The sequence below is a fragment of the Protopterus annectens genome, chromosome 7.part0, assembly GCF_019279795.1.
Source record: "Protopterus annectens isolate FY-2018-M chromosome 7.part0, PAN1.0, whole genome shotgun sequence".
In the NCBI taxonomy this organism is placed as follows: domain Eukaryota; kingdom Metazoa; phylum Chordata; order Ceratodontiformes; family Protopteridae; genus Protopterus; species Protopterus annectens.
This window is the reverse complement of record NC_056739.1, coordinates 1,322,373,332-1,322,401,168: the sequence shown is the minus strand read 5'-3', so window position 1 is coordinate 1,322,401,168 and position 27,837 is coordinate 1,322,373,332. Positions and strand designations below refer to the sequence as shown.

The 27,837-nt window shown below is 42.8% G+C and overlaps 1 protein-coding gene across 4 annotated transcripts in view; it reads right to left on the bottom strand.

Annotated features, from left to right (window-relative positions):
- Positions 1 to 27,837, bottom strand: part of ARNT2 (aryl hydrocarbon receptor nuclear translocator 2) — a 2,296,360-nt gene that overhangs the window by 1,866,037 nt on the left and 402,486 nt on the right. For all 4 annotated transcript variants that reach the window (XM_044077930.1, XM_044077931.1, XM_044077933.1 and 1 more), the window contains one exon: positions 11,892 to 12,105. In XM_044077930.1, coding sequence (XP_043933865.1) covers positions 11,892 to 12,105 — 214 coding nt within the window. The remainder of the gene's footprint in view (positions 1 to 11,891; positions 12,106 to 27,837) is intronic.

Here is a 27,837-nt window from a genome sequence, read left to right as displayed (position 1 = left end):
GATGAATACACTAAAGTATAGTTGTGTACACTTACCATAAATGTAGATGTTCGAGTGTATTCACTATTGCAGTCATCACCTGTGGGTTATCCCCTGCTGTGGTAGCCCTCGGCTGGCCCAAATACCACAGTCAATGTTTTTGTGCATCGGTTGCTGTCTCTTGTTGACAGACGTCAGGTTGTCATGCTATAAAGCAAGGCAGCTGATGCCATACATCGGTTTTTCTTGCCCTAACCAGTCAGAAGCCCAAGGGAATATGGTAAAGTGGTCCTGGTGGCTAAAAGCCACCATAAGAAGCTTATGTTATGACCTGGCCATAACACCATCACTGCTCTCATTAACTTCAACAATACCATTAACACATACAGAAATCAAGGGCAATTTGTCTCTGCCATCTTCCTAGATCTATCAAAAGCATTTGATACAGTTTCACACAACAAACTACTATCCTCCCTCTTCAAACTTAACCTTGACAATGCTACAAGCATTTGACTTGGGGTTCCATTTGCCTTGAATGCATTTCCCTGCTAGGTGAGCCCCCCATGCATAGTCTGATGCGTCTGTTGTTAGGGTTTGGGCGGCAGGGGGTAGTGTGAATGGTAGTCTCTTGTCCCTTGTTTTGGTGGCAGGCCTTTGCCCACCAAAGGAACTCTAGGTGTAGGCAAGATAATGACAGGGATCATTGCTTCTAGATCCTGAGAATGTTAACACCATAGGCTTTTTAGATACCATTGTAGTTTCCTCATATGCAATCTTGCATATGGAATTAGAAGAATGCAGGAGGCCATGAACCCCAAGGCTTGCAGTATTTGTCTTGCAAGATAGCAGGGTTTTTGTGGCAGTATTTGTCTTGCAGACAGCAGGGTTTTTGTGGCCACTTGTTTGAAGTAGGTTCTCAAATGAATTTGTTTCTCTGGCGTGAGGAAAGCCATCTGGGTAGTTGTATTCAAGCCTGCTCCCTGGAATATAATTTGTTGACAGGGTACCAGGTGTGATTTCTTTTCATTTATGGTGTACCCCAGACAAGTTAGCACCCTTTGTACAAAGGCCAGATGATTCAAAAGTATGTCCTGGCTTTCTGCCTGAATTAGACAATCGTCCAGGTATGGGTATATTTGAATATTTCTTTGCCTGCAAAATGCAATAACTGGAGCTAGGCACTTTCTGAATACCCTGGGCGCAGTAGATAAGCCAAAGGGCAGTGCAGAGAACTGATAGTGCGTGTAGCCTGCTTTGAAGCATAGGTATCTTCTGCAAGATTCCCTGACTGGGATGTGCAGGTATGCTTCTTTTAAATCTAGTGTTGCTAACCATTCATCTTTCCCTAGCATAGGAAGCAATTGGTGAAGAGTCAGCATCTTGAATTTTGGAATTACCAAAAAGGTGTTTAGAGTAGACAGGTCCAGGATAGGATGCCATGAATTGTCTTTTCTGGGTACCAGGAAAAGTCTTGAGTAGAAGCCTTGTCCCTTTTCCTCTGCTAGTACCAAATGAATAGCCCCCATGCTTAAGAGAGAAAGTACTTGCTTTTGGGCCTCTGCCCACTGATTTGGGGGTAGATCTGGCCACCTGCTTGGTGTTGGCAATGTGTGGAAGTGAAATCTGTATCCCTGGGACACTATACTTAAAACCCATTTGTCCTGGGTAATGAGCTCCCAGTTCTTTGCATGAAGAGCAATCTTTCCCCCCAAAGGGGCAGTCAGTGCTTGGAAATTAAAAAAAGTCATTGAGACAGTTTACCATAGGGGGGAGTCTTATTGCTCCCAGATTTGTAAGTGGAGGCCCCCCACTGCTTAATCCTGTGCATACCCTGGGACTGCAGCCTGGGAGCTCTGCTGGATTTGGGTTTGGACTGAGAATAATCTTGGAGGTTGTACTTGTAAAAAAAACTACAGTTTGCACAGATTTAGCTTTTCTTCCATCTTTTTAAGAACTTCTTCTGCCTTGTTGCCAAACAGGTGGTCCTGGTTTAGGGGAGCATCCAGTAATTTTGTTTTAACATGATCTGGTAGGGATTGCTCCTTAAGCCAAGCATGCCTTCTAAGTACAGACCCAGTTACAGCAGCCCTGCAGGATGCCTCAAGAGAATCAAAACCACAGTGCAAAATATGTTTTCAAACTTGTTCAGCTGAATGCAATAAATCCTGTAAATCCTTATTTTCAGCGCAATCAGGAATGAACATCATTTTCTGTTTAAGCAATCCAATAATATGCTGCTGATACTTTAACATATGAAACTGGCAGTTTAAGGCCCTAATGGCCAAAGTTTCAGAAGTATACACCTTCTTACCCCATCTATCCAACGCCTTGGAGTCTTTATCAGAGGGGGTGGTTTTTGGCGGTAGTGGATTTAATGCCCTTGGGCCCCTGAGAAATGGTCTCAGGATCCGCAGTAGGATTTTTAAAAAGGAATTTGTGAGAGTCAGGGACCCTGCAATATCTATCAGGTTTCCTGGGAGAAGGAGTTGAAGAATCAGGGGCCAAGCTGGATTCTGCAAATGTATCATCAACAATGTCTAGTACAGGAGGTATGGCTAAAGGCCTGTGCTGGGGCAGGAGTAAGAAATCCCTAAGCCTCTTTTTAGAATCAGAGAAATCCTGACTTTCCCAAAGAAAATGCTCCCTGAGAGTATGCAAGGTTTCACCAAAAGAGGGGATAGAGTCCTTAGCATCAGAATCTTCATAGGTAGATAAGGGTAATCTTGGTCATCAGAGGAAACAGAAAATTCAGAATCATGGTCAGAAGTATCATAAACAAACTCAGCCTTGGGTCTCTTACAGGGAGAAGGCTGGCTTCCCCTGATTAAAGTAACAAGGTCTTCAGCCATTCTTATCATTTTTTTTTAGGCATAGAGGCCTGACCATGCGGTCTGTGTGTCAGTTTTCTAGGCATGGTTCAAGATTTAGGCCTTGAAGAAGAAGATGGCGTTGGTTTAATACGCAAGTCAGTAGGCCTGAATACAGCCTCAGAAGCCGGAGCCTGCACAGCGGCTCCAGACCCATCCAAGGTAGAAACATCCGCAGGTTCCACAGCTGAAGCATCTCGTGGCATACCGGACTCCGAATGGGTCTCAGTAGAGGCCTGCGAATCAGAAGTAGCGGGTATCAGGGACTGTGAAAGCGCCTCACTGAGTACCTGTGAACTGGCGACTGGCTTAAGAGAAGCGTCGTCGGCAGCTTTGGACCTAGGCGGCCTGTCTCTGTCTTTATCTTTGCGTTTTTTCGGAATGTTGGTAGTCAGGTGGCTGACCAAAGACATATCAGGATAATTGAGCTGAGCACCAAAATAATTAGAAGTGTAAATATACCAATGACAGATAGTTTGTGGTTTAAATAAGGCACAAAACTGACAGCGATGTACGTTGTGGTCAGGGCCTAGGCAAGGAATACAGTACGAATGAAAATCTTTATGAAGTATTTGCTTTCCACAAGTAATGCAATTATTTACTTTTACTGACATTGGTTAAGAGCAAGAAAAAGTTTCCCCAAAGGGGTACTTAGCTTTTAGTTGAAGACTTCAGTTCTGAAACTCGAAAACGAAAATTTCAGGAGTCGGCCGACCGGCACTTGCGAACTGCTTCTGCTTCGGGCACCGCACGGCAAGAAAAACGGACGTAAAGGCATCGGCTGTATGTTTTATACCCCTGACGACCTGACGTCACGAAAGAAGAGACAGCAACCGACACAGGACCCAAGACTTTGTTAATCAGGCTGACTGGGCTACTGCAAGCAGATAACCCAAATGTGATGACTGCAACAGTGAAACACGAAGAACATCTGCTATAGCCAAAACTCATCTCCTAACAACCCTACTCTATGCATCCCCTGTATTAATAAATTTGAATAAAACTGACAAACTCTCAACATGTTGCAACAAAATAGCTAGGTTTGCAACCAGTGCTAAATTACACTCTCACCACTGCCATTCCCTACATAAACTACACTGGTTAGAATTCCCTAACCTACTTCAATACCATCAAGTCAATTTAGCCCATCAAATACTGTACCAACCTGACAATACCCCTGCCCTAAAAGGCCTACTAAACTTCCATAGTACCAACAGGGAACTTCGATCCAGTAACAAAGCCCTAGCAGAAGTCATACCATGTAAAAATAGCTCAAGGGAATCTCTCTTCCCTTATTCAGTTTCAAAAATGTGGAACACACTGCCTCTGCACCTCAGACTACAAAACCACTCTAACACATTCAAAAAACTAAATCACAACTTTATGAAAGCCAACTATGTAACTGCAAGGACCTCCCTGAACCCACCTCTACTGCACTATTACCCATAGCCACCCCCTATAGAACATGTTTCCACAGTCTTGTACTCTACCCTGCGCATTGAACTCAATGTAATTATCTATCATACTTTTTTCTTCTATGAAGTTGATTATATATACTGTACTTAGGCTCTCCTATATATCTTGTAACCAGTTTTTTTCTTCTAAATAACATTAAACTTTTTTAAACTTTGGTTAAACATTGTTAAACTTTGTTAACTAATTTCACCAACTTACTATGTAACCTTGTGGAGTTTATCTCCCCGACACTCCGCTGAAAAAGAACACCTGGTGTCCAGTCGGACAATCTTGGCAAGAGGATATAAGCTGGAAGGAGGGAGGGAAACCAGTACTGCAACAGTGAATGCATTCTAACATCGACATTTATGGTAAGTGTACACAACTGTACTATGTTCTTAGTGTTTCACTGCTGCAGTCATCACCTGTGGAAGGATTCCCAAAGCTGAGGAGAGGGGTGGAAGGATTAGTTAGAGACCTAGGCATGGGTCAGCATGCCCTGTAGAACTCCAGAGGCAAACCCTGCCCTAGCCTTAGAAAAAAGAGGTAGGTGGTAATGCTTTGTAAAGGTATGGACAGAGGTCCAGGTGGCAGCTTCCAAGATATCCCTAGTGGGAACTCCTCTCTGAGGAATGCTGTGGAAGTGGAGGCTGCCCTACTGGAATGGGGATGAACAGACTTAGGGGGTGGTTTCCCATGTAATCTGTAGCAAAAATGGATACAGTGTGATATCCATTTGGAAATGGTTTGTTTGGAAATGGGCTTCCCCCCTGCCCCTGGGACAAAGCTGACAAGAAGTTGGTCTGTTTTCCTGAAGGGTTTAGTACGGTCCAGGTAGTATTTGAGCTGTCTGTGCATGTCTAGTGAGTACAGAATTCTTTCCCCCTTGTTTTGAGGGTTAGGGAAGAAGGTGGATAGATGTATGGCCTGGTTGAGAGTCACATTAGATACCAACTTGGGCATAAAGAAGGGGTTAGTCCTCGGGGAGACCCTGTCTGCATGGAAAATGATGAAGGGCTCAATGGCCATCAGTACCTGAAGTTCTGAAACCCTTCTGGCTGAGGTGATAGCTAGTAGGAAAGCAGTCTTCCAGGAGAGGTATTTCACTTCTGCTGAAGCAGCAGGTCCGAAGGGTGGTAAGGTTAGTTTTTCCAAAACATAATTCAGATCCCAGGCTGGCGTGGGTGGCCTTCTGGGAGGTCTGATACTAGAAGCCCCTCTGAGGAATTGTTTAATCAAAGGATGTGAGAACGAGCTGGTCTGTATCAAAATGAGCTGAAATGGCTGAGGCGTGGATTTTAATAGAAGAGAAGGAGAGGCCACTATTGAGAAACTCCGCTAGATAGTCCAGGATAAGAGGGACAGATGGTTGTGAGGAACTGCCTCCTCTGGACTGGCTCCAGGAGCAGAATCTTTTCTGGTGCTGGGCCTTCTGGCCTCTGTGATAATGTCTAGGACCTGTTTGCTTAACAGAGGCCTCTTGTTTGCTTTTAGAGTATTAGCCATCCTGACAGTTGGAGAGTCTGCAAGTCTGGCTGTAGCACCCCCCCCACACCAACCTGAGTCAAGAGGTCTGAGATCAGGGTAAGCTGGCCGGGAGGCTGGGATGTCAGGCTGCGCAGCAAGGGGGTACCAATGATATCTGGGCCAATCTGGAGCAATGAGGATGGCCTTTGATCTCTCCTTCCTTATCATGATCAGTACCTTGAGGATAAGGGGCAGGGGTGGGGAGGGGAATGCGTACACAAAGAGGGAGTTCCAGGGGAAGGTCAAGGCATCCACCTTCCATGCTAGGTGGTGATACTCCCTGGTACAGAATTTTTTTTTTTTTTTTTTTTTTTAGCTGGTGGTTGAGGGGCAAAGCAGAGAGATCCATCTCTGGAGTTCCCCACTCCTGAGTGACTTGCAAAAAGATTTTTCTGTGGAGCTGTCATTCGTGGGGGTCCAGTAAGTTTCTGCTTAAGTGGTCTGCCAGGGTGTTGTTGATCCATGTACGGGGCTATTAGGTGTAATCCCATGGAGGAGCTGCCAGCCAGGGGTTAATGGCTAGCCTGCAGAGAGGGTAAGATTGGGTTCCTCCCTGATTGTTGATGTACTACATTACTGTAGTGTTGTCTGTTTTGATAAGGAGAACCCCTGGCTTGAGATGGGGTTTGAAGGATGTCAGAGCCTTTTGTACTGCCATCATTTCCTTCTGGTTGATGTGTATGGGAAGGTGCTGGGCATCCCAAAGACATTGGGTGCACCTGCCTGCTAGACGAGCGCACCAAGCAATGTCTGAGGCATTGGTGGTGATGGTCTGCCTGGTAGGGCGTAGGATGAAGGGAAGACCCTTGTTCTTGGCACAGGCCCCTGCCCACCAGAGAAACTCGGTCCTTATACAGAGGGAGAGTCTCTCTAGAGGCTGAGAGTGCTGACAACAAAGGTTCTTTAGATATCACTGAAGTTTTCTCATGTGAAGTCTGGCCAGAGGAATTAGAAGGATGCAAGTTGCCACGTACCCCAAGGCTTACATGAACTTCCTCACCGTGAGATGACTTCTGGAAGCCATCTGAGTAAAGTAGACAGGCAGGAAGCTCTGCTTTTCTGGGGGACAGGAAGGCCATTTGGGATGCTGTGTCCAGCAGTGCTCCCAAGAAAATGATCCTCCTGGAGGATGTTTGCTTTGATTTCTTCTCGTTGATGTGGAACCCTAAGGAAGTTAGAAGAGTTTTGACAAAGAGGTGGTCCTGGAACAGCTTTTCTTTGCACTCTGCCTGAATGAGGCAGTTGTTCAGATAAGGAATAATCTGTATATTTCTCTGCCTGCAAAATACTATGGCCAGGCCTAAGCATTTGGTGAATACCCTGGGAGCAGTAGATAAGCCAAAGGGTAGCGCAGAGAACTGAATGTATTGTGTGAGCCTGCTCTGAAGCACAGGAATTTCCTGCAGGATTCCCTTATGGGGATGAGGAAGTAGGCATCTTTTAGGTCTACGGTCACTAACCAGGCATTTTTTGTCAGCATAGGCAGCAGCTGCTGCAAAGTTAGCATTTTTAATTTAGGGACCACCAGGGAGATCGTCAGAATGGATAGATCCAGGATGGGGAGCCAAGTGCCATCTTTTCTGGGAACAAGGAATAGTCTGTAAAAAAAGCTTTTGCCTGTCTGATCTGCGGAAACAGGTTTGACTACCCCCTGGGATATTAGAGTTTGGACTTGTTTCAATGCCTCTGCCCAGTGATTTGGAGGCAAGTCTGGGTACCCTCTTGGAACTGGAAGTCCGTGGAAAGAAAATTTGTATCCCTGAAAAATTATCTTTAAGACCCATTGGTCCTTTATTACAGAGAGCCAATTTTCTTTGCAGAGGGACAGCCTTCCTCCTAGTTTTTGGTGAGTGAAAGGAGAGCAGGGGGGGGAGGTAGTCATTGAGAGTTTTTGCCATAGAGGGATGTTTTTGAACTCCCTGCCTTTGGGGTGAAAGTGGTCCACTATTTGGTTCTCTGTTGTCCCTGGGATAGCGGCCTGGGTGGTCTGTCCCTGCGGGGCTTACCTTGCCCCTGTCTTCTAGGTGCAGGAAAGAACCAGTACTTAGAGGGAAAATTCCTGCTGAACCTAGGAGGTTGAACCTGAAAGAAATCTTTTACTGTTTGCATAGATTTTGCTTTGTCTTCCATCTTTTTAAGCACCTCTTTTGCTTTTACTCCAAACAAGCGGTCCTTATCCAAGGGTGCATCAATTAATTTAGACATGACATGATCAGGGAGAGGTTGCTTCTTCAACCATGCATGTCTCCTAATGACAGATCCTGACATTGCTGTCCTGCTTGAGGCTTCTAGGGTGTCATATCCACAGTGTAATTAGTGTTTGGCCACTTGACAAGTAGAGTGCAGTAAATCTGCTAACTCTTTCGAATTGGCACAATCAGGAAAGGTAGAAATCTTTTGCTTTAACAGTTCCAAAGTGTGTTTTTGATATTTTAACATATGGAATTGACAGTTGTGTGCTCTGATAGCCAAGGTTGCAGAAGTGTATGCTTTTTTCCCCATCTGTCCAGAGCTCTGGAATCCTTGTCAGAAGGAATAGGATTCTTTGCAGAACTAACGAAGAACCAACAAAGAGGGATCCACCAAAAGTAGTTTATTAAAAGTTCTCTGACATCTCGGCCACAGCCTTCAAGGAGTACCAGAACTCTTTGCAGAACTAGCCTTAACTCCTTTAGGTCCCTGTGTAATGACCTCCAGGTTTGCAGCAGGATTTCTGTACAGGTTATGTGTGAGAATCTTGTACTCTGTAATACCCGTCAGGTTTACTGGGAGCAGGTGGGAGGACGTCAGGGGCTAAGTTGGATTCATGGAAAACATCATCCACCAATTCTAAGATGGGGGGATGGCCAGGGGTCTGTGCTGGGGCAGGTCTAGAAACTCTCTTAGTCTTTTCTTAGACCGAGGGAAGTTCTGAGATTCCCAGTGGAAATGTTCCCTGAGGGTGTGAAGGGTTTCCCCAAAGGAAAGGTCTTCTGGTGGGGAGGCAGAAGGAATGGATTCCTCTGCATCTGAATCCTCATAAGCAGTCAGAGGTTGTTGTTCCTCTTCAAAATCTGAATAATCAGATTCCTCAGAATCCGGCTCTGTCATTAGTTCAGGAGAAGGGTGCCTTTTACTTTCAGAAGTTGTGGTTTGACTACCTCTGATAAGGGAGATAAGATCCTCCGCCATCTTAAGCATTTGGGCTTGGGGTGGTGGAGCAGGAGTAAGATGGTGGCTAGAGGTAGATTTTCTAGGAGTGGCCTGACTTCTAGGCCTAAGAGTATCCATCGGTCTGAGAGAAACGGTAGTCGGATGAGAAGACGTTTTCTGTCTAGAATCGGTAGTGCGAAAGGCCTCCTCAGAAGCCGGTGCCTGGGTCGTGGTTCTGGACACAACAGAGGCAGAGACAACCAAAGACTTGGAAGAAAAAGAAGATTTCTGCGGCATATTGGAGTCCGAAAGGGTCTCGGTAGAGGCCTGTGTAGATATCGTATCGGGCATCAGGGGCTGCAATAGCGCCTCACTAAATTCCGGAGAACTGACTACCTGCTTAGCGGTAGCATCGTTGGAAGGCTTAGCCTTGTGTGGTCTGTCTCTATCTTTATCTCTACATTTTTTCAGAATGTCTACAGTTTGTTGGCTCACAGACGCCATTTCAGAATGCGAAGATGGAAGACGAAAATACCTATCTACAATAAAAGCTCTATGACAAATGGTTCTTGTGTTAAAGAGGGCACAGAACAGGCAACGGGGGAAGTCGTGGTCTGGGCCTAAACAAGTGATGCAGTATGAATGGAAGTCTCGGTGTGGTATCTGCTTTCCACAGGCGAGACAATTGTTAACTTTTTCGGTCATCGGTTAGTGCAAGAAAAAGGATCCCCAACAGGGTACTTTGCTTTAGACGTTTCCAGCTGTAATTCGTGCTCTGGTAGCGACCGACTGGCACACTTGCAAACTGCTTTTGCTACGGGCTCCACAGCAAGAAAGACTGATGTAATGGCGTTGGCTGCCTTCCTTTACAGCCCTGATGACCTGATATCAGTCAACAAGCGATAGCAGCCAATGCAGAGAAACAGTGACTCTGGTATTCGGGCTGGCCGAGGGTTACCACAGCAGGGATAACCCACAGGTGATGACTGCAACAATGAAACACAAAAAACATCTATCAGTTACCCTTTTGAATCCCATGCAGTAAAGGAAGCAAAGTGGCACACTGGAACAAGGTAAATAAGAAAATTCCACCTCCAATCATAAAAATAAAAGAGAACAGAGGGTATGATTTAAAACAGACCAGCACCTGGGGTACTGAATTACAAGTGAAGGTACCCTAAAATGCTTACATGGAATGATTTCTAGGATCTAGATCTTAAGGCAGGAAAGGAAGGCAGAAGTGTAGGTGCAGACTTATGTTAATGGTCTCCAAATTAAGGAGTACTCAAACTCTAACAATGAAGAGTGAACTCAGATAACACTGAGGTAGGATCTGACAATGCTGAGTCCCCTGATCAATCTGTCTCCATGGGTCGTAGCCCTAAGGCTCACACCTAGGTAAAATAAGACTTTATTAGGGGAGTGCCTTGTGTGTGGAGTCTGCATGTCCTCCCCGCGGTAGAGTGGCATTCCGAAAGACATGCGTGAATGAGCGTGCCTTTGTTGAAGGTTGGGCATTGAGCTGGCAACTCGGCACCATAAAAATCTACTGCCAATCATTAGCAAACCTGAGTTCCGTTGTGGCGACCCCTAACTGGGAAAAGCTGAAAGACAAAATAATTGGGTGCTGGTATCGTCAATGCACTTCTTGAGACTCAAGGTCAGTACTGAGGACAGCCAGTTCTGCCAACGTCCATATCAACTTCAATGTCATTGACACCAAATTCAACAATAAAAGTCAGTGTCAGTGGATATGACGTTAGTGCTGAGCAGAACTGCTGGTAGTGCAAAATGCCCACATTGCTGAAGTACACCAACACCAAAGTTGACCAAAGAGAATTAAGGTCAACATCAAACTCAATGACTTCAAATCGGCATAAACCTTACTAGGAAATCAATATTTAATCAGGAACCAGTGATCAGTGCAGATAAGAATATTAACCTCGGTACCAACAAGATGTGATCATCTTGATAACTGGTTTGACCCAGAGCCAGGGTCAATATAAATTGAGCAAACAAATTAAAGTGCACGAGCCACATCAGTATACAACAAAAAATGTAACAGCAAAGTCAAACAGAGCTGGTGAGAAGGACAAACCAAAAATTGTATTGACTGTAACAAAAAATCATGCCAAAAAAGATAACTCCACAAAAACACTTTCCACATTTCAGACTTATTGACAACTACAACTGGCAGCCAAAACAGGGCTAGTAAAAATTACAAACCAAGAAGAAATGGACCAATTGCAGCTAAAAAAGGACAGCTATGAAAGACAAACTCAAAAACAGAGTTTCCAAGTTAAAAGCAACAAACACACCTATAACTCCAAAAATAAGCAAATGGCAGCTGACAAAACTACAAGGCACATTCAATGTCTAAAGAACAAAAGTAGAACTAGAAAGCTATCCCCTGATTACTAGTCCCAAGTTAAGAAATAAAAAACCCACAAACTAATAACATCTGTGCAGCAATAATATAACAGTAAGAAAACAGCAAATGGAAAGGGAAAGTGGAGCAGATAAGCTAATCTTTAAATATTGACAAGTGCAACAGAGTATTCTGGGGTCAAAAGAAACTGCTAAATGAGAAGTGAAAACATCAAAATCCTTGTGAAAAACAGTAAAATTCGCCTGAAATTCTGAAAATAAAAATGGTAACATGGGACCATGTATAGGTGCCACTGAACCTTATTCCCAGCAAGAGAAATCCAAAGATCAGCTATCTGTAAAACAGGACTATACATAAAGGGGAAGAATTTTTTGTAACATGGGAAAGTTTTAAATGCCAAGCAGAGACAGTCCTGCAGGGTTCGTGTCCTATACATTCGAAGTTAGAGCAGCCTTATGATATAATACGTCCAATGTCAAAATCAACATTTCCAGGCTACTAGGTCAATTTGCACAGTAAAGAAGACTATTTTAACTGCATACCTGTTCAGTAAGAAAGGAAGGCTTATATGCACCATCTGTGGATTTATTTCCTGTTCCTCTCATGGACTTCATGTGAGAGACTGCCATACGAAGAATTGTAAGTTTGTCAGGTTTTCGTGCCAAAGCACTGCAAGTTGGTACCATATCAGAAAGCTCTGTAATGTACTGTGTCATCTTGTTCCTACGACGCCTTTCAATCTCACTGTGATTTTCTCTTAATAATAAAAGAAAAAAAATAAACAAAGCAGAGTTTAGTTACCAAGTGCTTTTAAAGAGGTTAACAATTAATGTCAGTTTCAACTTATGGCTGTAAGAAAACAAATAAATAAAATGAATATGAAACAGACATGCAAATAAAAATTAAGTATAGATGACACATGCTCACTCACTACAGCTGTTCAAAAGAAACATTAACTTTATGTACAGTAAACATATGAGATGACTGGAACAGTGACTTAGAAAACTACATAGTTTAGGCATTACACAAAACTAAGTGTGACGGTCTCATGAGTCGCACACAAAAATGGTGTGACTGCTTCCAGAACACATTACACAATGTATTCAGAAAGATTAGACTTTTACATCAATTCAGTAGTAGCAATTTAAAAAAAGTTAAGCCATCAAAATACAGCAACCAAATGCCCCAATAATGATGCGTTCAATTATTGTCATTATGCTACAAATTCTGACATCCAATCAAAATGCAAATTTACCACAGCTAGAAGTGAAACTTATGGATAGGATAAGTTCAAACTGCAACGTGAAGGGGACAGCAAAAGGAATTATTAGGAACCGGACAGTCTTCACAACATCAGAATTCTCAAACCAATAAAAAAATTCATAAAATAAAATTTCTGAGTAGGAGCCATTTTCAGAGAGTCCAGTTTTGTATGTAAGCGACTTCTCAATGACCTGCAGACAGATGTAAAACATACCACCAGGAACCCGACTCTAAAACAAGCTATTGTTAGGAAGTACCTTCATTACCAGACAAAATATTAACAAGCGAGAATCAGAGTTTCTTAAGGAGTGACAGTAACCCATCTTTAACTTTCTAAGTAGTAGCAGCATCCTTTGTGCTTCTGTAGAGGCAAGTTATCATTTCAGTATTCAAACAATTTTCTCTCACAGCTTCATTCATCCACACTCCAGGGAAAGATCAAAAGTACAGAAAACTTAACAAAAATGCTAATAAATTATCCCAAAGTAGTCCGTTCTCAGCTTACAAGATACAATGCAGAATGCACTACTTGTGTACAGAGTGGTGAATCCTCAGCTTACAAGATACAAGGCACTACTTGTGTATAGAGTGGTGAATCCTCTTTTTTTTTAATTAAAACCACTGTATGGTATCAAGGCAGCAGAAAAAGGATAAAGACAGCCACACTCACACGAGATAGATAATGAAAAGGTACCAAGCAATAAAACACCAGAACCTCTCGGATCTAACTTCACAGTCCTTCTGCAAAGAGTAATTGTGGGGAAGAACTCAAAGTAATAAGAAATTTACATTTTTACTTTTCCAGCAGTAGGCACAGAAGACTAAAGCTATGAATTGTTATGTGCTACGTCTAGTGCTCCTGTGTCCAGAGTATAGGGTTTTGTCCTTTCTATCCCAAATCGCCTACTGTGAAACTTTCCGCAAGTGATTTAATCAGAGATGCTACTATGTCTCTCCTGAAAAGGGATGATTGTGTTCAGTGAACTCACCCAATCAACAAATAGGTAAAATAAAAACAAAGTCTGTGAGAATAGAATCAGAGGAAAGCTAAACAAGGCGAAAGTGTGAAGCGATTACAAAGTGGTCAAGACACAAAGGTCTTCCATGAAAAAAAGAAGTTATGCACTCACCACAACGTTCCATCTGAGTTGTTGCTTTTCATTTGTCTTCAACCTGTGTGGGACACAGATCCAGGATGGCTCCGTCTCGACTGCATTTCTCCAGCATCGTATCCGAGCTCCAAGCTCCTCCCCTACCCATAATGCCCCTGTCTCCCTTCCTCCCCTCAGATCGAGTTTGCTGCCCACCATAGCATCCCAACCTGACTGAATGCCTTTACCCCTGGGCACAATAACTCATATGTATCATAAGAACAAACCACAGATGCCAAGAAAAGGCCATGTTTTTTCCAGCCAGACAACCACACAGCCCATATAAGGCAGGGGGAAGGAGGGACGGTTGAAGACAAATGAAAAGCAACAACTAAGATGGAACGTTATGGTGAGTACATAACTTCTTTATCTGAAGTTTTTGTTTTTATCTGGTCTTCAACCTGTGGGAGAGAGTCCCCAGCTACTAAAAACCCGAGAGGCCCTCATGGAAGGATATTCCGGTGCATGGAGGGGCCAAAGGATGCCCTGCTTCAGGATAAAAGATCCAGCTTGTAATGAGAAATTAAAGTATGTGAAGATGCCCAGGTAGCCACTGAGCAAATGTCATCCAAACAGACTCTGGACCAAAAGGCACCTGAAGTAGCCATAGACCTAGTAGAATGCACCTTAACTTGACCTGGCAGAGACAATCCTTTGGATGAATACACCAAGAGTATACACTGAGAGATCCAACAAAGAATGGTGACCTTCGATACAGGTTTCCCTAAAAAGGGCTTAGAGTAGGAAATGAAAAGTTGATCAGATTTTCGAAAGGCTTTAGTTCTGTGTAAGTAAAAACGTAATTGCCTATGCACATCCAGCAAGTGCAATTTATACTCTCCCTTAGTCTGAAAAGTTGGAAAGAAAACAGAGAGATTGATAACCTGATAGGACATGCTGGAGGGACAGATTCATAACCCAGAGGCTCCCTTCACTCTGGAATAAAATCCCAGTCCAGGTTAGGCAGAGTCCCTCATTGACTCTCTTCAAGAGGAATCTTGATGAGTGGATGGGAGATCGTAGGTTTACCCCGGGTATCACTTCTGTGTCACTGTTAAGACAGAGGCACAGTATACTAACCTCGAAAAAGGGCATAGCAAAATAAATTTAAAATGGGTGGCGAAAGCCAAACACATTCTGGCTAGGCTTATAAATGCCCTAGGGCAGATAGCCTAGTATGAACCTATGAACCTATGATTAATGGTTGATTCTGAGGCCACTTTTGGAGGAAAGGAAGGATTAGTGCTTAAAGATACCCTGTCTCTATGGAAGATCATGTAAGAAGGCTTAATCAATAAGGCTTGAAGCTCCGACACTCTTAACTGAAGTAATGGTAATCAGGAAAGCTGTCTTCCAAGGCAGGAACTGCAGATCCACTGAAGTAGCAGGTTCGAAGGGGGAAATGACCAAGGCTTGAAGAAGAACCAATGTAAGGTCCCAAGAGGCGTAGGGTCCTTGATTGGTGGTCTAAGAAGAAAAGTACCCTCCAGAAAGGCTTTACAGAGCTTAGAAGAGGCCAGAGAAGCTGAATTATTCTTTATGTGGAAGTTAGAAAGAGCCGCCAGCTGAACTTTAACTGTAAAAAAACTGGCACTCTATTGCAAAATACCTGCCGGAAACTCTAAGATAACAGCCACCGGGTCAGTGAAGGGATCCAAATCAAAGTGAGAAGCCCAAATCAAGAAACATTTCCACTTACTCGAATAAACCTTCCTAGTGGAAGATTTATGAGCCGCTACCAAAATCTTAACCAGAGAAGACAGCCTGGGAACTCGAGCAACCAAGCGGTGAGCTTCAGACTGGCCAGATCTGGATGGGGAATCCCTGAGGGATGTGAAATCAGATCCAGAACCGGGTCCAACGTCCAAGGAGGACACACTACATGAGACCACAGAGAGGGGGAGCCATACTTGACGATGACAGAAGGGGGCAATGAGGATGACGAAGCTCCCCAAGTGTTGTGCTTTCTGAATGAGTTTTGGAATCAGGGGAAGTGGAGGATAAGCATAGAGGAGACCGGAGGGCCAAGCATGAACCACAGCGTCTCTGGGGGGAAACTCTCTCGAAGGGGGATTCAGAGTGAAGAACTCACTGCACTTCACACTGGAAGGAGAGGCGAAGAGATCGTAGCAAGGCTGACCCCACTTTAGAAATATCTGTTTCGCTACTGAAGGATTCACAGGCCACTCATAAGGCATCAGGATAGACCTGCTCAGCCTGTCCTCTAGAATGTTGGACCACCCCAGAATGTGCGTTGCCACCAGAAAACGGCTAGTGGAGATCGTCCACAATCTCATGGCTTCGCGGCAAAGGGGATAAGACCTGGTTCCCCCTGTTTGTTGATGTACCAGACTACCGCCATGTTGCCTGTCTGGATAGCAATCGTCCCTAGGGAAAGATGGGCATATAGAGCCTGCAATGCCAATAGCACTGCCCTCATCTCCAGGACGTTGATATGCAACTGGGTCTCCAGGGAAGACCAAGTGCCTTGGACTGTCCTACCCAAGCAATGTCCCCCCAACCCAAGTAGGGAGGTGTCCATGGTCCCCGTGGTCAGCGCAGAGAGAAGAATTAATGGGCGACCGCAAAGAAGGAACGGGGACTGAACCCACCAGAGAAGAGAATCCCTGCAGGCTCAGGATAGAAGAACAGGATGGGACAATGGTAGATTTAGAAATGACCACTGGACCACTAGAATCCATTGGAGTACCCTCATGTGTAACCAAGCTGTTGGTAAGAGGGTGATCATGGCCGCCATGGACCCCAACGCCCATAAGACAAATTCTGCTGGTGGACATGCATAAGACAAGATGTTTTAGGGACTGAAGTCTGTCTGGTGTCAGAAAAACCTTGGCCTGAATGGTATATAACTGGGCTCCAATGAAATCTAGAACTTAAAAAGGTTCCAACAGGGGTTTGTTGAGATTTACGGTGATGCCCAACTGGTTGGAGGTCTAGATAAGGAAATCCCTGGCTTGGCAGAGTCGATCCCTGGAGGGAGTGGAAAGGAGTCAATCATCCAGGTAGGGGAAGACCTGGAAATCCTGCAGCCACAGGTGAGCTGCTACCACTGCCATCACTTTAGTAAAAACCCTGGGGGCTGTGGTGAGACCAAAGGGTAGTGCTCTGAACTGGTAATGACTGGTCCCCAGCCGGAGGCAGAGAAACCTCCAAGAGTAGTAAAATAAAGAAGTTGCAGAGTTCCACAACAGATTTACCTTTTATTTATACAAAAAGAGAGTAAGAGCTTTCGCAATCTACCCAGATGGCTTCTTCAGACTGTATTACAATATCATCTTATCTAACCAAGCATTTTAAACCTTCAGTCATTAACACACTGCAGTTAATTAATCACAATTACCTAATTAAAAAGTACAGTTTTGTACCTACCATAAATGTAGATGTTCGAGGATTCCCTTGCTGCAGTCCTGACTATTGGGTATAGTCCGCGTCCCAGTCGGCCCGATATACCAGTATAAGGCTCGCGGTCGGGTCATGCTCACTGACGCGGCGAGTACTAATCAGTACTACTAATGCGCACCGACGCGATAGTTTCTTGCCCCTTTCTTGCCCAGAGATCAAAGACCCAAAAGACAAAAAAAAAAAAAACAATAATAAACAATATATAATATACATAATATATATATACATATATATATAAAAAATATAAGACCACCCACCACACCCACACAGAGGGAAGGGAGAGAGGAAGGGGGGGAGGGAGGGAGGGAAAGTCTGTAGCAAGGGTAACATCTACACATCTACATTTATGGTCCTTCCAAACTGTACTCTGTATTTTCCCTTCCCTTGCTGCAGTCCTGAGGGTAGGGGAGCAAAATAAAAAATGTGGGGCTAAACAACACAAAAGTAGCAAAAGCTGACAACATGCCTTGTAAAACAGCTGTGGCAAAACCAGCCATAGACTAGAGCAGATAGTATCCAGAATATCCTTAGTTGCCACCCTGCACTGCAAGTTAGTTAGCACATTCCTAGATGCTGTTATGACCTAATGGTAGCTGGAACCTCTTGAGGCCCAGTCCCCCTAGGAACCTGAGTGGGAATAACCAATATGCCTTTTTGCCATGATGGGAATAACAAAAAGCATATTAAAACAGCAATCCAAAGCAACTATTGTGAAAAGACACAAGTTTGCCCTGTGAACTTAAAGCAAAAGAAATTAGTACTGCCTGAGAACGCTCAAAAATGTTAGTCCTGCTTAGTCACCAAAAAATAATAGTGCAGTGTTGATGTGCAGTAAAAAAGCGTACCTTAAATTTGAAGTTTGTTTAAAACGTAGGCAAATGAATAGTTTGGTTTAAAGCCACACTAGAAGCCATGATAGGCATAAAGGAGAAAAAGACGGAACTCTACTGCCATAGGGCCAAAAATCAGGGCTCTACTACCATAAGGGCCTGCAACTCAGACAGACACTCTTCAAGAAAAATATAGCACAGTAACAGCTAGCAGTCCAACAATAAAATTTTTCAGCAGTAGTAGCCACTCCGCTCAAACCCAAGCAGGAGTAGGGCTCTAAGACACAAAATGATATTTCCCAAGGATCTAAGTCACAAGCACGGGGGTCTTCTAAAAAAGGGGTTGCACAAAGAACTTTGAAGGAAAAGGAAGAAACAAAGGTGGGTCACAATAAAAGAGAAAAGGAAAAACTCAAACTAGGCTCTGAAATGGAAGAGAAAGACAAACCTTTGTCTGGAAATCTCAGTCAATTTTCTCACACCAAAATAAAAAATCTAGAATTTTTTCTGCGTCCAAAATAATAAAGGCCTTCCTTCAAACTTCCAGCTGCACATTTCACCTTGAGGTGGCCTTCCTTCCCCTGTAATGTCATTTTAAAACTTGTTGAGGAAGCTGAGACCTTCCATGTTTCAACATTGAGCAGATGACGTCAAAAGAGAGAGATGGGAAAGAGACACAGAGCAGATGACTTTATCTTTGAGATAACAGATGAGGAATCAGAGGTAAATGCAGGGAAAATCATCCTCTGCTCATCCTGTCTGTGGGTACCAGGCCTGCTTTAGGCCAATCTGAGCTATCAAAATCATCCTTGAACTGTCCTGTTGAAGCACTAGTAATACCTTTGGAAGAGCAGGAGAAAGACCAAACCATAGAAGGTTTGAGTGGTGTTCTGAAAGAAGTTTGGAAGACTTTTACTTGCTGGTGGTGAAACCCAGAAAGCGAACAGATTGGCTGCTGGTGGAGTAGCCATGTTTCTGATGCGTCCTGATGCGCCGTTCCACTGACTGTCATCTTGATTTGAACATCCCTCCAGTCTGCTTCGCCATCTGTGCCATGTCAGGTCTGCTTAATACATCTGCTAGTTTTGTGCACCTGGCAGGCAGAAAAATCTGCTCCTTTGTCAGTTGCCCTTACTTGACAGTTCTGTGTTGTGTTTGTGCTTGGCATGAGAGGATGAACATGTCAGGCTTGTTGTTACACAAGACCAGAAGTAAGTCCAGTTGTCTGGTCAATGAATGTATATGCCTGGACCTGAAGCTGGACTTGTGACATCCTTGTAGTCTGGCAGACTAACATTTGTAGTTCATCTCCCATTACTGTCTGTGTAGCCTGTGGTGTCCGAGATGTCTATGCTCTCTGGCGCCATTTTGAGAGTCCTGAGGTTGGTCCGAGGCCTCTGGAGCCACCAACAAAAATCCTGAACCCAAGACTTTTCCTTGTTGAGGCAGTCCAATATTTGGGAGTGAGTGTCAATCCTTATTACAGGATGATCCATTGATGAGTCCTATGTATTTTGATGATGGGAAGCACATCCCATAACAGCTTCCACCATTGCAGCAGGTTTTTGGAACCCATTTGATTGAAGGATGCCAGAGTTGAAGATGCTTGAGTGACAGATAGTTTTGTGAATGTCGGTGTAAGAGCACTGTCCTTGTCCGGTTGGCAACTGATCTGGTAGTTGATAGGAGATGTCACACCCACTGGCATGTCTGACTGAGGTTACTAGACTCAGGCCAGAAAAGTGCTGCTCTGGCTCTAATCAGTGCTTTATGACATTGTTGCAGAGGTGTCCTTTTGTGCTTCTCTTTTTCAATGATATAGAAAATTAGTGAGTGCATTTTCTTTGATATGTTGAATTGCTGTAGCAGAAGAGTATTTTCTTTTCTGAGCAGAATGAGTCAGAGAGTGCTAAGTAAGAGGGGAGTGAGCCAAAACTGAAGTGAAAACACTAGATAGTGAATACCAGAAAGCTTAGATGCTCACAGTGGATAATGTAAAGAATGCAGCAGAGAGAGAGACTATTCTGCCTCCAGTTCTCCACATATAGGACGGCAGCAGATCCTTGAGTTATGAAGTATATGAAAGGTGGCTTCCTTGGATGGATCAGGGTATTGTTTGCGTCCATGCATAGGAAGAGGTCTCAATTGTACCCCTGTAACGTTGAGGATAGTACCATAGAATATCTCCAGAACGTGATTTGCTTAATCACTAGTAACCATAGCCCCTATCTTGCTCCTTTCCCCTTCTGGGAAAGGAGGAAAAATTTTAAGCCCCCTTCTCGAGAAACTTGCCTTCTGACTCATCCCTTTCTGGGAAAGGTGATATCTATAGTTGCTGAGATGAATGAGTTCAATCCCCATCTGACTTGAGTGATAAAATGATTGGCAGGGGCCAGCAAAAAAGCAAAAAGTGCACCAATTTTCTGAATTGGAGTGAAACTTCTGCTTGGTGGAGGAAAGACTGCCAAGTCCAGAACCTAATGGGCAGGTGAAAAGATTGATCTCTCCTGCACCCTAGAAGCCCCTGCCCACCCATCCACCTCTGGAGCCTGAAAGTCTTAACTGTTGGGACTGCCCATAAGCTGGAGCTGTGTCCAGCCCTACTAACTTAGATCTACCCTAGACTGGGTTCTTTCTAGGCCTAAACCTACATTTGATTTCAGGGCCATTTCTGGGAAACTTCGGAGTTAAGACCCCACAAAATCTTTAACCAATTGCTACTAATTAAAGGGGCTCCACTGGGAACCATTTAACAACCTCAGGCGCTCAAACTTCAATAGTCCTTGTAGCAGAAAATTTGTCCCACCAGTCTCTTTAACAACACATCAGACTGTAAAGGAGCATCCAAATCCACTGCAAAACTGCTTACCTTGCCACAATTACCCTTCCTTCCAGCCATGAAATACACTCAAAGATTTCACAGCTGCTATCACCACTTCCCTCAATTGTGAATTCAAATAAACAATTTACATCAGCATATATGCCTTGTGCACCAAACGCCCTTGACCTTCAGTGGAAGAAATATCACCTTCTTGCCCACCTATAATTTCATCATCATTATCAGAGACAGGAGATTTAACACCTTTTGCTATGTACCCTCTGATAATTGCCCTTTCCTTTCTAATCTTAAGTAAGGACTCTTAAACAACATTTCCTTAGACACCCAAGCAAACACCTTCTACAGTTTAACAGAGGAGCAGGGACTCCTAAGCTTTAACAACAAGAACCCCCTGAAAAACAACCCTCCAATAGCTATGGGGAGCTCCTGAGGAGCTAACAAGAGCTTGTGAGAGCTTCTGCACTCTTAGGAGAAACAGTCATGAGGGGAGGAGAGTAATCTAAGGAAAATACTTAGGAGGCTCTTGAAAAAAATTTAATTCCCTACAGGAGGAGCAAGAGTACAGGAAATCCTTCAGAAATTCAGAATTCCCTCATGGCCTCAGAACAGCTGAAAATGAAAAAACCTCACACAGGAGTTCCAGAAAGTGGAACTACATGGTTCAAAAAAAGAAAAAAAGAGGGAAAGCCTAGGTCTCATCAGGTGAGGGCATGGAATCCTCCAGATCAGAAGCATCAAAGCAGGTCTCACACAACAGAATCTTAATCCTGGGGAAGAGCCTTGAAGAATCTCTAAAATCAGCTCAGCCATTTTCAGCCTTTTCTCTATATGGAAGAGCTCCAACAGAAAGCCTATCAGCCACAGTCACCTCACTAACCTACTCATAGAGTAAGTAAACAGAAAGCCTGGCAGCTGAAGAGGGCCTATAAGCACCTAACAAAAACTTCTGAAAGCCCCCCTGAGAAACCTAAGGAGAGGCCCTCTCCCGGGAAGTTTTAGTAAGAAGCGTGCCTTGTTGAACCCTTGCCTCCTGAGAAACCTTCAGCATAGTGTCCTTACCTAAGGACCTAAGCAAGAGACCGGCGTTCACACTGCTAGAATACACTGTTCCTGCCCTACTACTAACCTAGCACAATCAAGCGGAGCATCTCGGCAGCCTTCTTTGTTCAACAACGTAATACACGGCAACCAACTGCGTCGTAGAAGAAACCCTAACATTCTGCGGCTTCTTAGAAAAATCAGGCTCGAGGCAACCCCAACAAAATTAATATCATCGCTTAAACAAGGTATACACAATGTAGCAAAATCAAGCAAACGCAATGTTCCCCAGCGCGATTTGCCTTTTAACTGTTTTCAATGAACCAAATGAATAGCCCAGCGAAACAAAAACCAAAATCCCCCACAGACGATAATATGCATGCGCAACGGACTTCAAACAAGAAATACAGTTTGTATCAGAATCTCTCGCGTACGGCCCACTGGTACAAAATTCGGGAAAAAGCCGCACGAAAAAGTCAACTCGCTGGTAGGCCGTCATGGGAGTTCAATAAAAACTTTTTAAAAATCCAAGACTTCTTACGTTGCCATTCTTTTGCATCAGCTTACATCTAAACAAATTATTTATAAAAAAACAGCTCAGTATATATGATACAATAGAAACATAAAATGTTAATAAAAAATATTAGCAAAACATTATCTATAAAAATGCATGTATATATATGTGCATATTATTATAATATAGGCCTAACTAAGCTAAATCACAACCATTTGGCAGACAAAAGTCTTAATTTCACTTAATATACTTGAATTCATTATACATACAGACATAAAGCAAAGGCAACATATTATATAATAAGGCATGGATATAGTTAAATGTCATATTAAAAACATAAATAAACATTTAGTGCTTCAAATGTCGTGCTTTAAGGAAGGGTTTAAGTAATACTGCATCATTTATTCCTGGATGTTTATCTGCATTTAATTTTATAATCCACTTCTGTTCTAGTTCTTCAGTTTTATTTTTTATATCACCTCCTCTAAGGCCTTTCTTAACTAACTCAAGCACAAAGAATTTAAAATTATGTTCTTTCCCTCCTTTTTGAATATGTTTGGCTAGAGCATTAGTTTCTTTACCTGTTGCAATGTCTCTCATATGTTCTAGAATACATTCTTTTAGCATCCTATTCGTTTTACCTATATAGTATGCTTTGCATATTTGACAAAAACTGAAATATACTGTCAGTAGTTCTACAGTCTGCATATATATTTGCTTCTATTTTAAATTTACTCACTGGATGAAAAAAGGTACTGCAGGAAAAAAAATATCTGCATGCTATACATTTTCTACAGGGGTAAGTACCTTTCCTCTGTGATGTAACTTCATGTATAGTATTATGCGATTTATAGTATAGCTGCCTTTTTAAAGACTTTTTATTAAGGAAAGAAAAGTGTGGTGCAGAGTCTATTACAGTTTCTAAATCCTTGGATGCAATTAGAATATTACGATTCTTTTTAAAAACATTGCAAAACACATTTATATTGCTGACATAAGTAATAGGAAAACATAGTATTGTATCATTGTGTTGTCTATCCTTTGTCTCTAGATTTTCTATTCCCTCTGAGAAATAAGGATGGCCTTTCGTTCCTCTTACTGCCAGTGTTTCAGTGACACATGCATCTATTTCAAGAGTTGGAATAGCCTCTGCCAATAAACTCATCCTTCAATATTCTCATATTCCTAATCATCTGTCCTTTCAGGACATTTCTACTAACATGTCTGGGATGCATACTACTTTTATGCAGTAAGCAATTTTTCCTTGTCGGTTTCCTATATAAACTAGTTTTCATGACTCTTAACCCTGATTTTTCAACCATAACATCCAAGAATTCAATTTTATCATAAGAATATTTGTGAGTAAATTTCAAAAAGTTTGTTGTTGTATGCAAATAATCTATGAAGTCTTTTAATTCAGTTTCTGACTTCCCCCTTAAAATGAAAAGGTCGTCCACAAATCATGTATACCATAACACGTTTGCTATACTCATGTCCTTGCAGTAAGCATGTGTTTTCCCATTGTACCAAAGCTAGATTGGTGTAGCTATTGGCACAAGCAGTGCCCAAAGCTACGCCTATCTTTTGTAAATAATAGTTGTCACCAGAAAATTAAAAGCATTATTTTCCGGGACTATCTCTAGTAATCCACTTATCATTCCAACCTTGTCATTGGGGAAAGTTTGCTTACTTATAAGTAGTTCTCTGATCCTTTCAATTCCCCATTGGTTAGGAATGACTGTAAAAAGGGAATTGATATCAAGTGTAACTAAAAGAAAGTTCTGATGCAACCCCTTTGTGTATACAACTTCTGTAAAAAGGCCTTAGTGTCTTTCAAAATTGCGTCACAGGTATCTCAGACAGGGTGCAAGTTCTTCTCTATAAAAATTGACAATGGTTCTGTGGCCCAACCTTTACTAGAGACTATGGGTCTCATGGGGGGGGGGGGGGGGCATGTTAAATTTTTATGAATTTTTGGCAATCCACATATAATAGGAATAATAGGATGTTCCATTCTAAAATATTTAAAAAGTTCCTCTGAAAACATATTCGTCATTAACATATCAAAAAGGTAAAAATCAATCATATCTAGTATTCCTTTTAAAACAGTATTACTAATCTGTACATATGTTTCATCATCTGATAGTAAATTCATCATTTGCTCTATATAAAAGCTTTTATCCATGACAATAATGCCTCCACCTTTGTCTGCCGGTCTAATCACAATAGATTTCAAGTTGCGTAATTCATTTAGTGCAGTCATTTCATCATTATTTAAGTTATAAAAATGTTTAGGTCTGTCATGCTCAAAAACATCCCATATCTCTTTTTCACAAACAGATATAAAAGACTCTACCATAGGATGTGGTTTAGGTATAAAGCTACTAGGTTTCTTATAACAATTAAAATGCACATCATCTGTATTTTTAAATATTGTTTTAAGAGTCAATGTCCTACCAAATAATTTTAATTCTTTTATTAATTCAACCATCTCAGTTTTCTGCGCTGGTATAAACAATAAGCCTCTATTCAAAACTGATAAATGCGCACCTGTTAATTCAAAAGATGAAAGGTTCACTACCAGCCCCTTTGATTCCTGCTGCGGGTATTCATTCCTGTTTGTCCTGTTGCTGTTATCTGGTTGTATCGTACAGGAGCTTTCTGGCCTCTGCACCTCGATCTGTTCTTTATTGGGTGATGTGTGTTCAGTACGAACGGCTCAATGGTAGTCCCATTTATCTCCCTCAATTGCATTGAAAAAGGAGGTGGAGGGCCCTTCTTGGAATTATTATTAACTATACCCTTAGGATTTTTTCATACTGGCAAGTTCCCTGGTGGTGTTTTATTTGCCTGCCGCTCCATCATATCAGTTTGTGTAGGCGTTTGTCTCTCAGGTGATTCATTTCCTGCATGTACCTCTTCTCTCTCAGTTGGCTGGTGTATATGTCCATCATCGTGTTCTAATCAATTGGTTTGCTGGTTCCTGTTCATGTTAGATGGTTTGAACCAAACAAAGACTGCCCCTGTTTGAAAATCATTCATGTCGCACTGCAATTTCTTACTTTTAATGTTCTGCAATCTTTTTTCATACTGCAGAATGTTTTCATGTAAAATATCCATTTTATCAGCTATTACATCCATATTGAATGTTGCATATAGTTCATCTTGTAATTCATTCAGTTCATTTGCCAATTCTTTCTCCTGTGGTAGAAAAAAATCTATAAGTAAATGCATGTAATCATAGCTGAGCTGCAGGTTCAATCGTTGCCACTTTTTTAATAACTGAGGGTATTGGTCTCCGTATGTCGGCATAGTTAGTACCCTTAAACCTCTAGGTACTATTTTATATCTCAATGATGCTTCCATGTGGAACCGCTGCCACTGCAGCCTTTTAAATTTATAAAGTTTGTTCTCTATGTTCCTATACTTATCTCGAAAAGCCATGCTCATTTCTTCATTTGTATCCACAGTGCAGTCTTCGGAAAACACAGGTTTTAACATCAGAGGGTTATTATCCATAATTAAAATGATTAAAATGTTCTTTCTGTGTGCAGGTATTAGAATTCTGTCCATATAAACCATTTGGTTCCGTATCATATCCTTCTGCCATGTCTCAGTCTCTCTCCCAACAACACACTGATACAAGGAAAATGGACAGAGTACTGAGTTCACTCTAACAACGACACAAAAGTACCAAAATAGTAAAATAAAGAAGTTGCAGAGTTCCACGACAGATTTACCTTTTATTTATACAAAAAGAGAGTAAGCGCTTTTGCGATCTACCCAGATCGCTTCTTTAGACTGTATTCATAGGTTCATACTAGGCTATCTGCCCAAGGGCATTTATAAGCCTAGTCCAGAGTTTTGTGGCTTCCGCCACCCCTTTAGTTTGGAGGATACTATGCCCATTATTTTGCTGTGCCTCTGTCAAGCAGTGACACTGAGATAATCCCTGGGGTATATCTGCGATCTCCCATCCATTGGTCAAGATTTCTCTTGAACACAGCCAGCGAGGTGCTCTGCCTCACATGTACCGGGATTTTGTTCCACAGCATAGGGAGTCTCTGGGTGATGAATCTGTCCCTCCAGCACGTCCTATTAATAACCGTGTCAATGTTTAAGTCTCCTGCCCTTGTAGTTCTGAGGGTTCTAGATTTTTTTGAGGTGAAGCATGTTCATCAATTCTGGGTTGGACATGGCCTTGTATGTCAGGCAAAGGTCACCTCTGAGCAGACGGTAAGCGATTGAGTAGAGCTGAAGTTCCTTCAGTCGGGCAGCATAGGACATATTTTTGAGACCCTTTATCCTTTTGGTGAGGAACTTTTGGGGCCTTTCCAGTTGCTGCAGGTGTCGTGTCAGATACATTCCGAATGGGGCATTGTACTCAATCATTGGTCTGATGAGTGATGAGTACAGGGGGACGATGACTTCCCTTGATCTAGATGTGAATCCCTTCATGATCAGGTGGGCAATGTAAAAGGTCTTCCTAACTACTTTGGCAACGTGAGTGTCAAATGAAAGGTTACTGTCAACCTGGGTACCCAGATCCCTGATAACCTCTTCTGTGCTTAGTGGGTTGCCGCCTATATGGTAGCTAGGGGTAACCTTGTTTTTCCCGAAGGGTATGACTATGCATTTTTTGGCGTTTAATTTTAGGCCATGGCTCTGGCACCAGTTATCCGTTTCTATAAGACCCTTCTGAAGGATATCTGTGTCAGATGTGTTCTCTACTATGGCGCCCAGTTTGCAGTCATCTGCAAATTTTGTCAGCCATAATCCTCCTGTGTTTGCTTGTACTTCTGAAAAGTAGATGCCGAACAGGAGAGGGCCCAGGACTGAGCCCTGTGGGACACCACTTCTGACAGGCTTTGAGTCTGACATGGCGCCAGCAACTCTGACCCTGTGGGTTCTGTCACTTAGCCAGTTTGCAACCCATCTTGTGACGTATGGGTTTACATTTAAGCTGATGAGTTTATCGATGATACCCGAGTGGGGTATTGTGTCGAAAGCCTTTGCCAGGTCGAGGTAGGCTGTGTGGACTGCCTTTCCCTCATCAATGGCCTTGGTGACTGCTTCGAAAAAGTCAACCAGGTTTAAAAGGCATGATCTGCCCTTGACAAAGCCAAACTGGGTTGGATCCAAAGTCTGCAAGTCTCCTATGTCTTTATTTATGAGTTCCATTATGATCCTCTCCATAGCTTTGCAGATCAAGCTTGTCAAGCTGATGGGACAGTAATTTCCCGGGTCGGTGGAGGCACCGCCTTTGTGAAGTGGGACCACAGTTGCCGTACGCCACTCCTTAGGCACGAAACCTGAGGTGAGGCTAAGATTAAACAGCTGCCCTAATTGCAGGTTTAATTCCTCATTGAGTTCGTGGAGCACACATCCGGGGACACCATCTGGTCCCATGGATGCTGTGTTTTTTGCCTT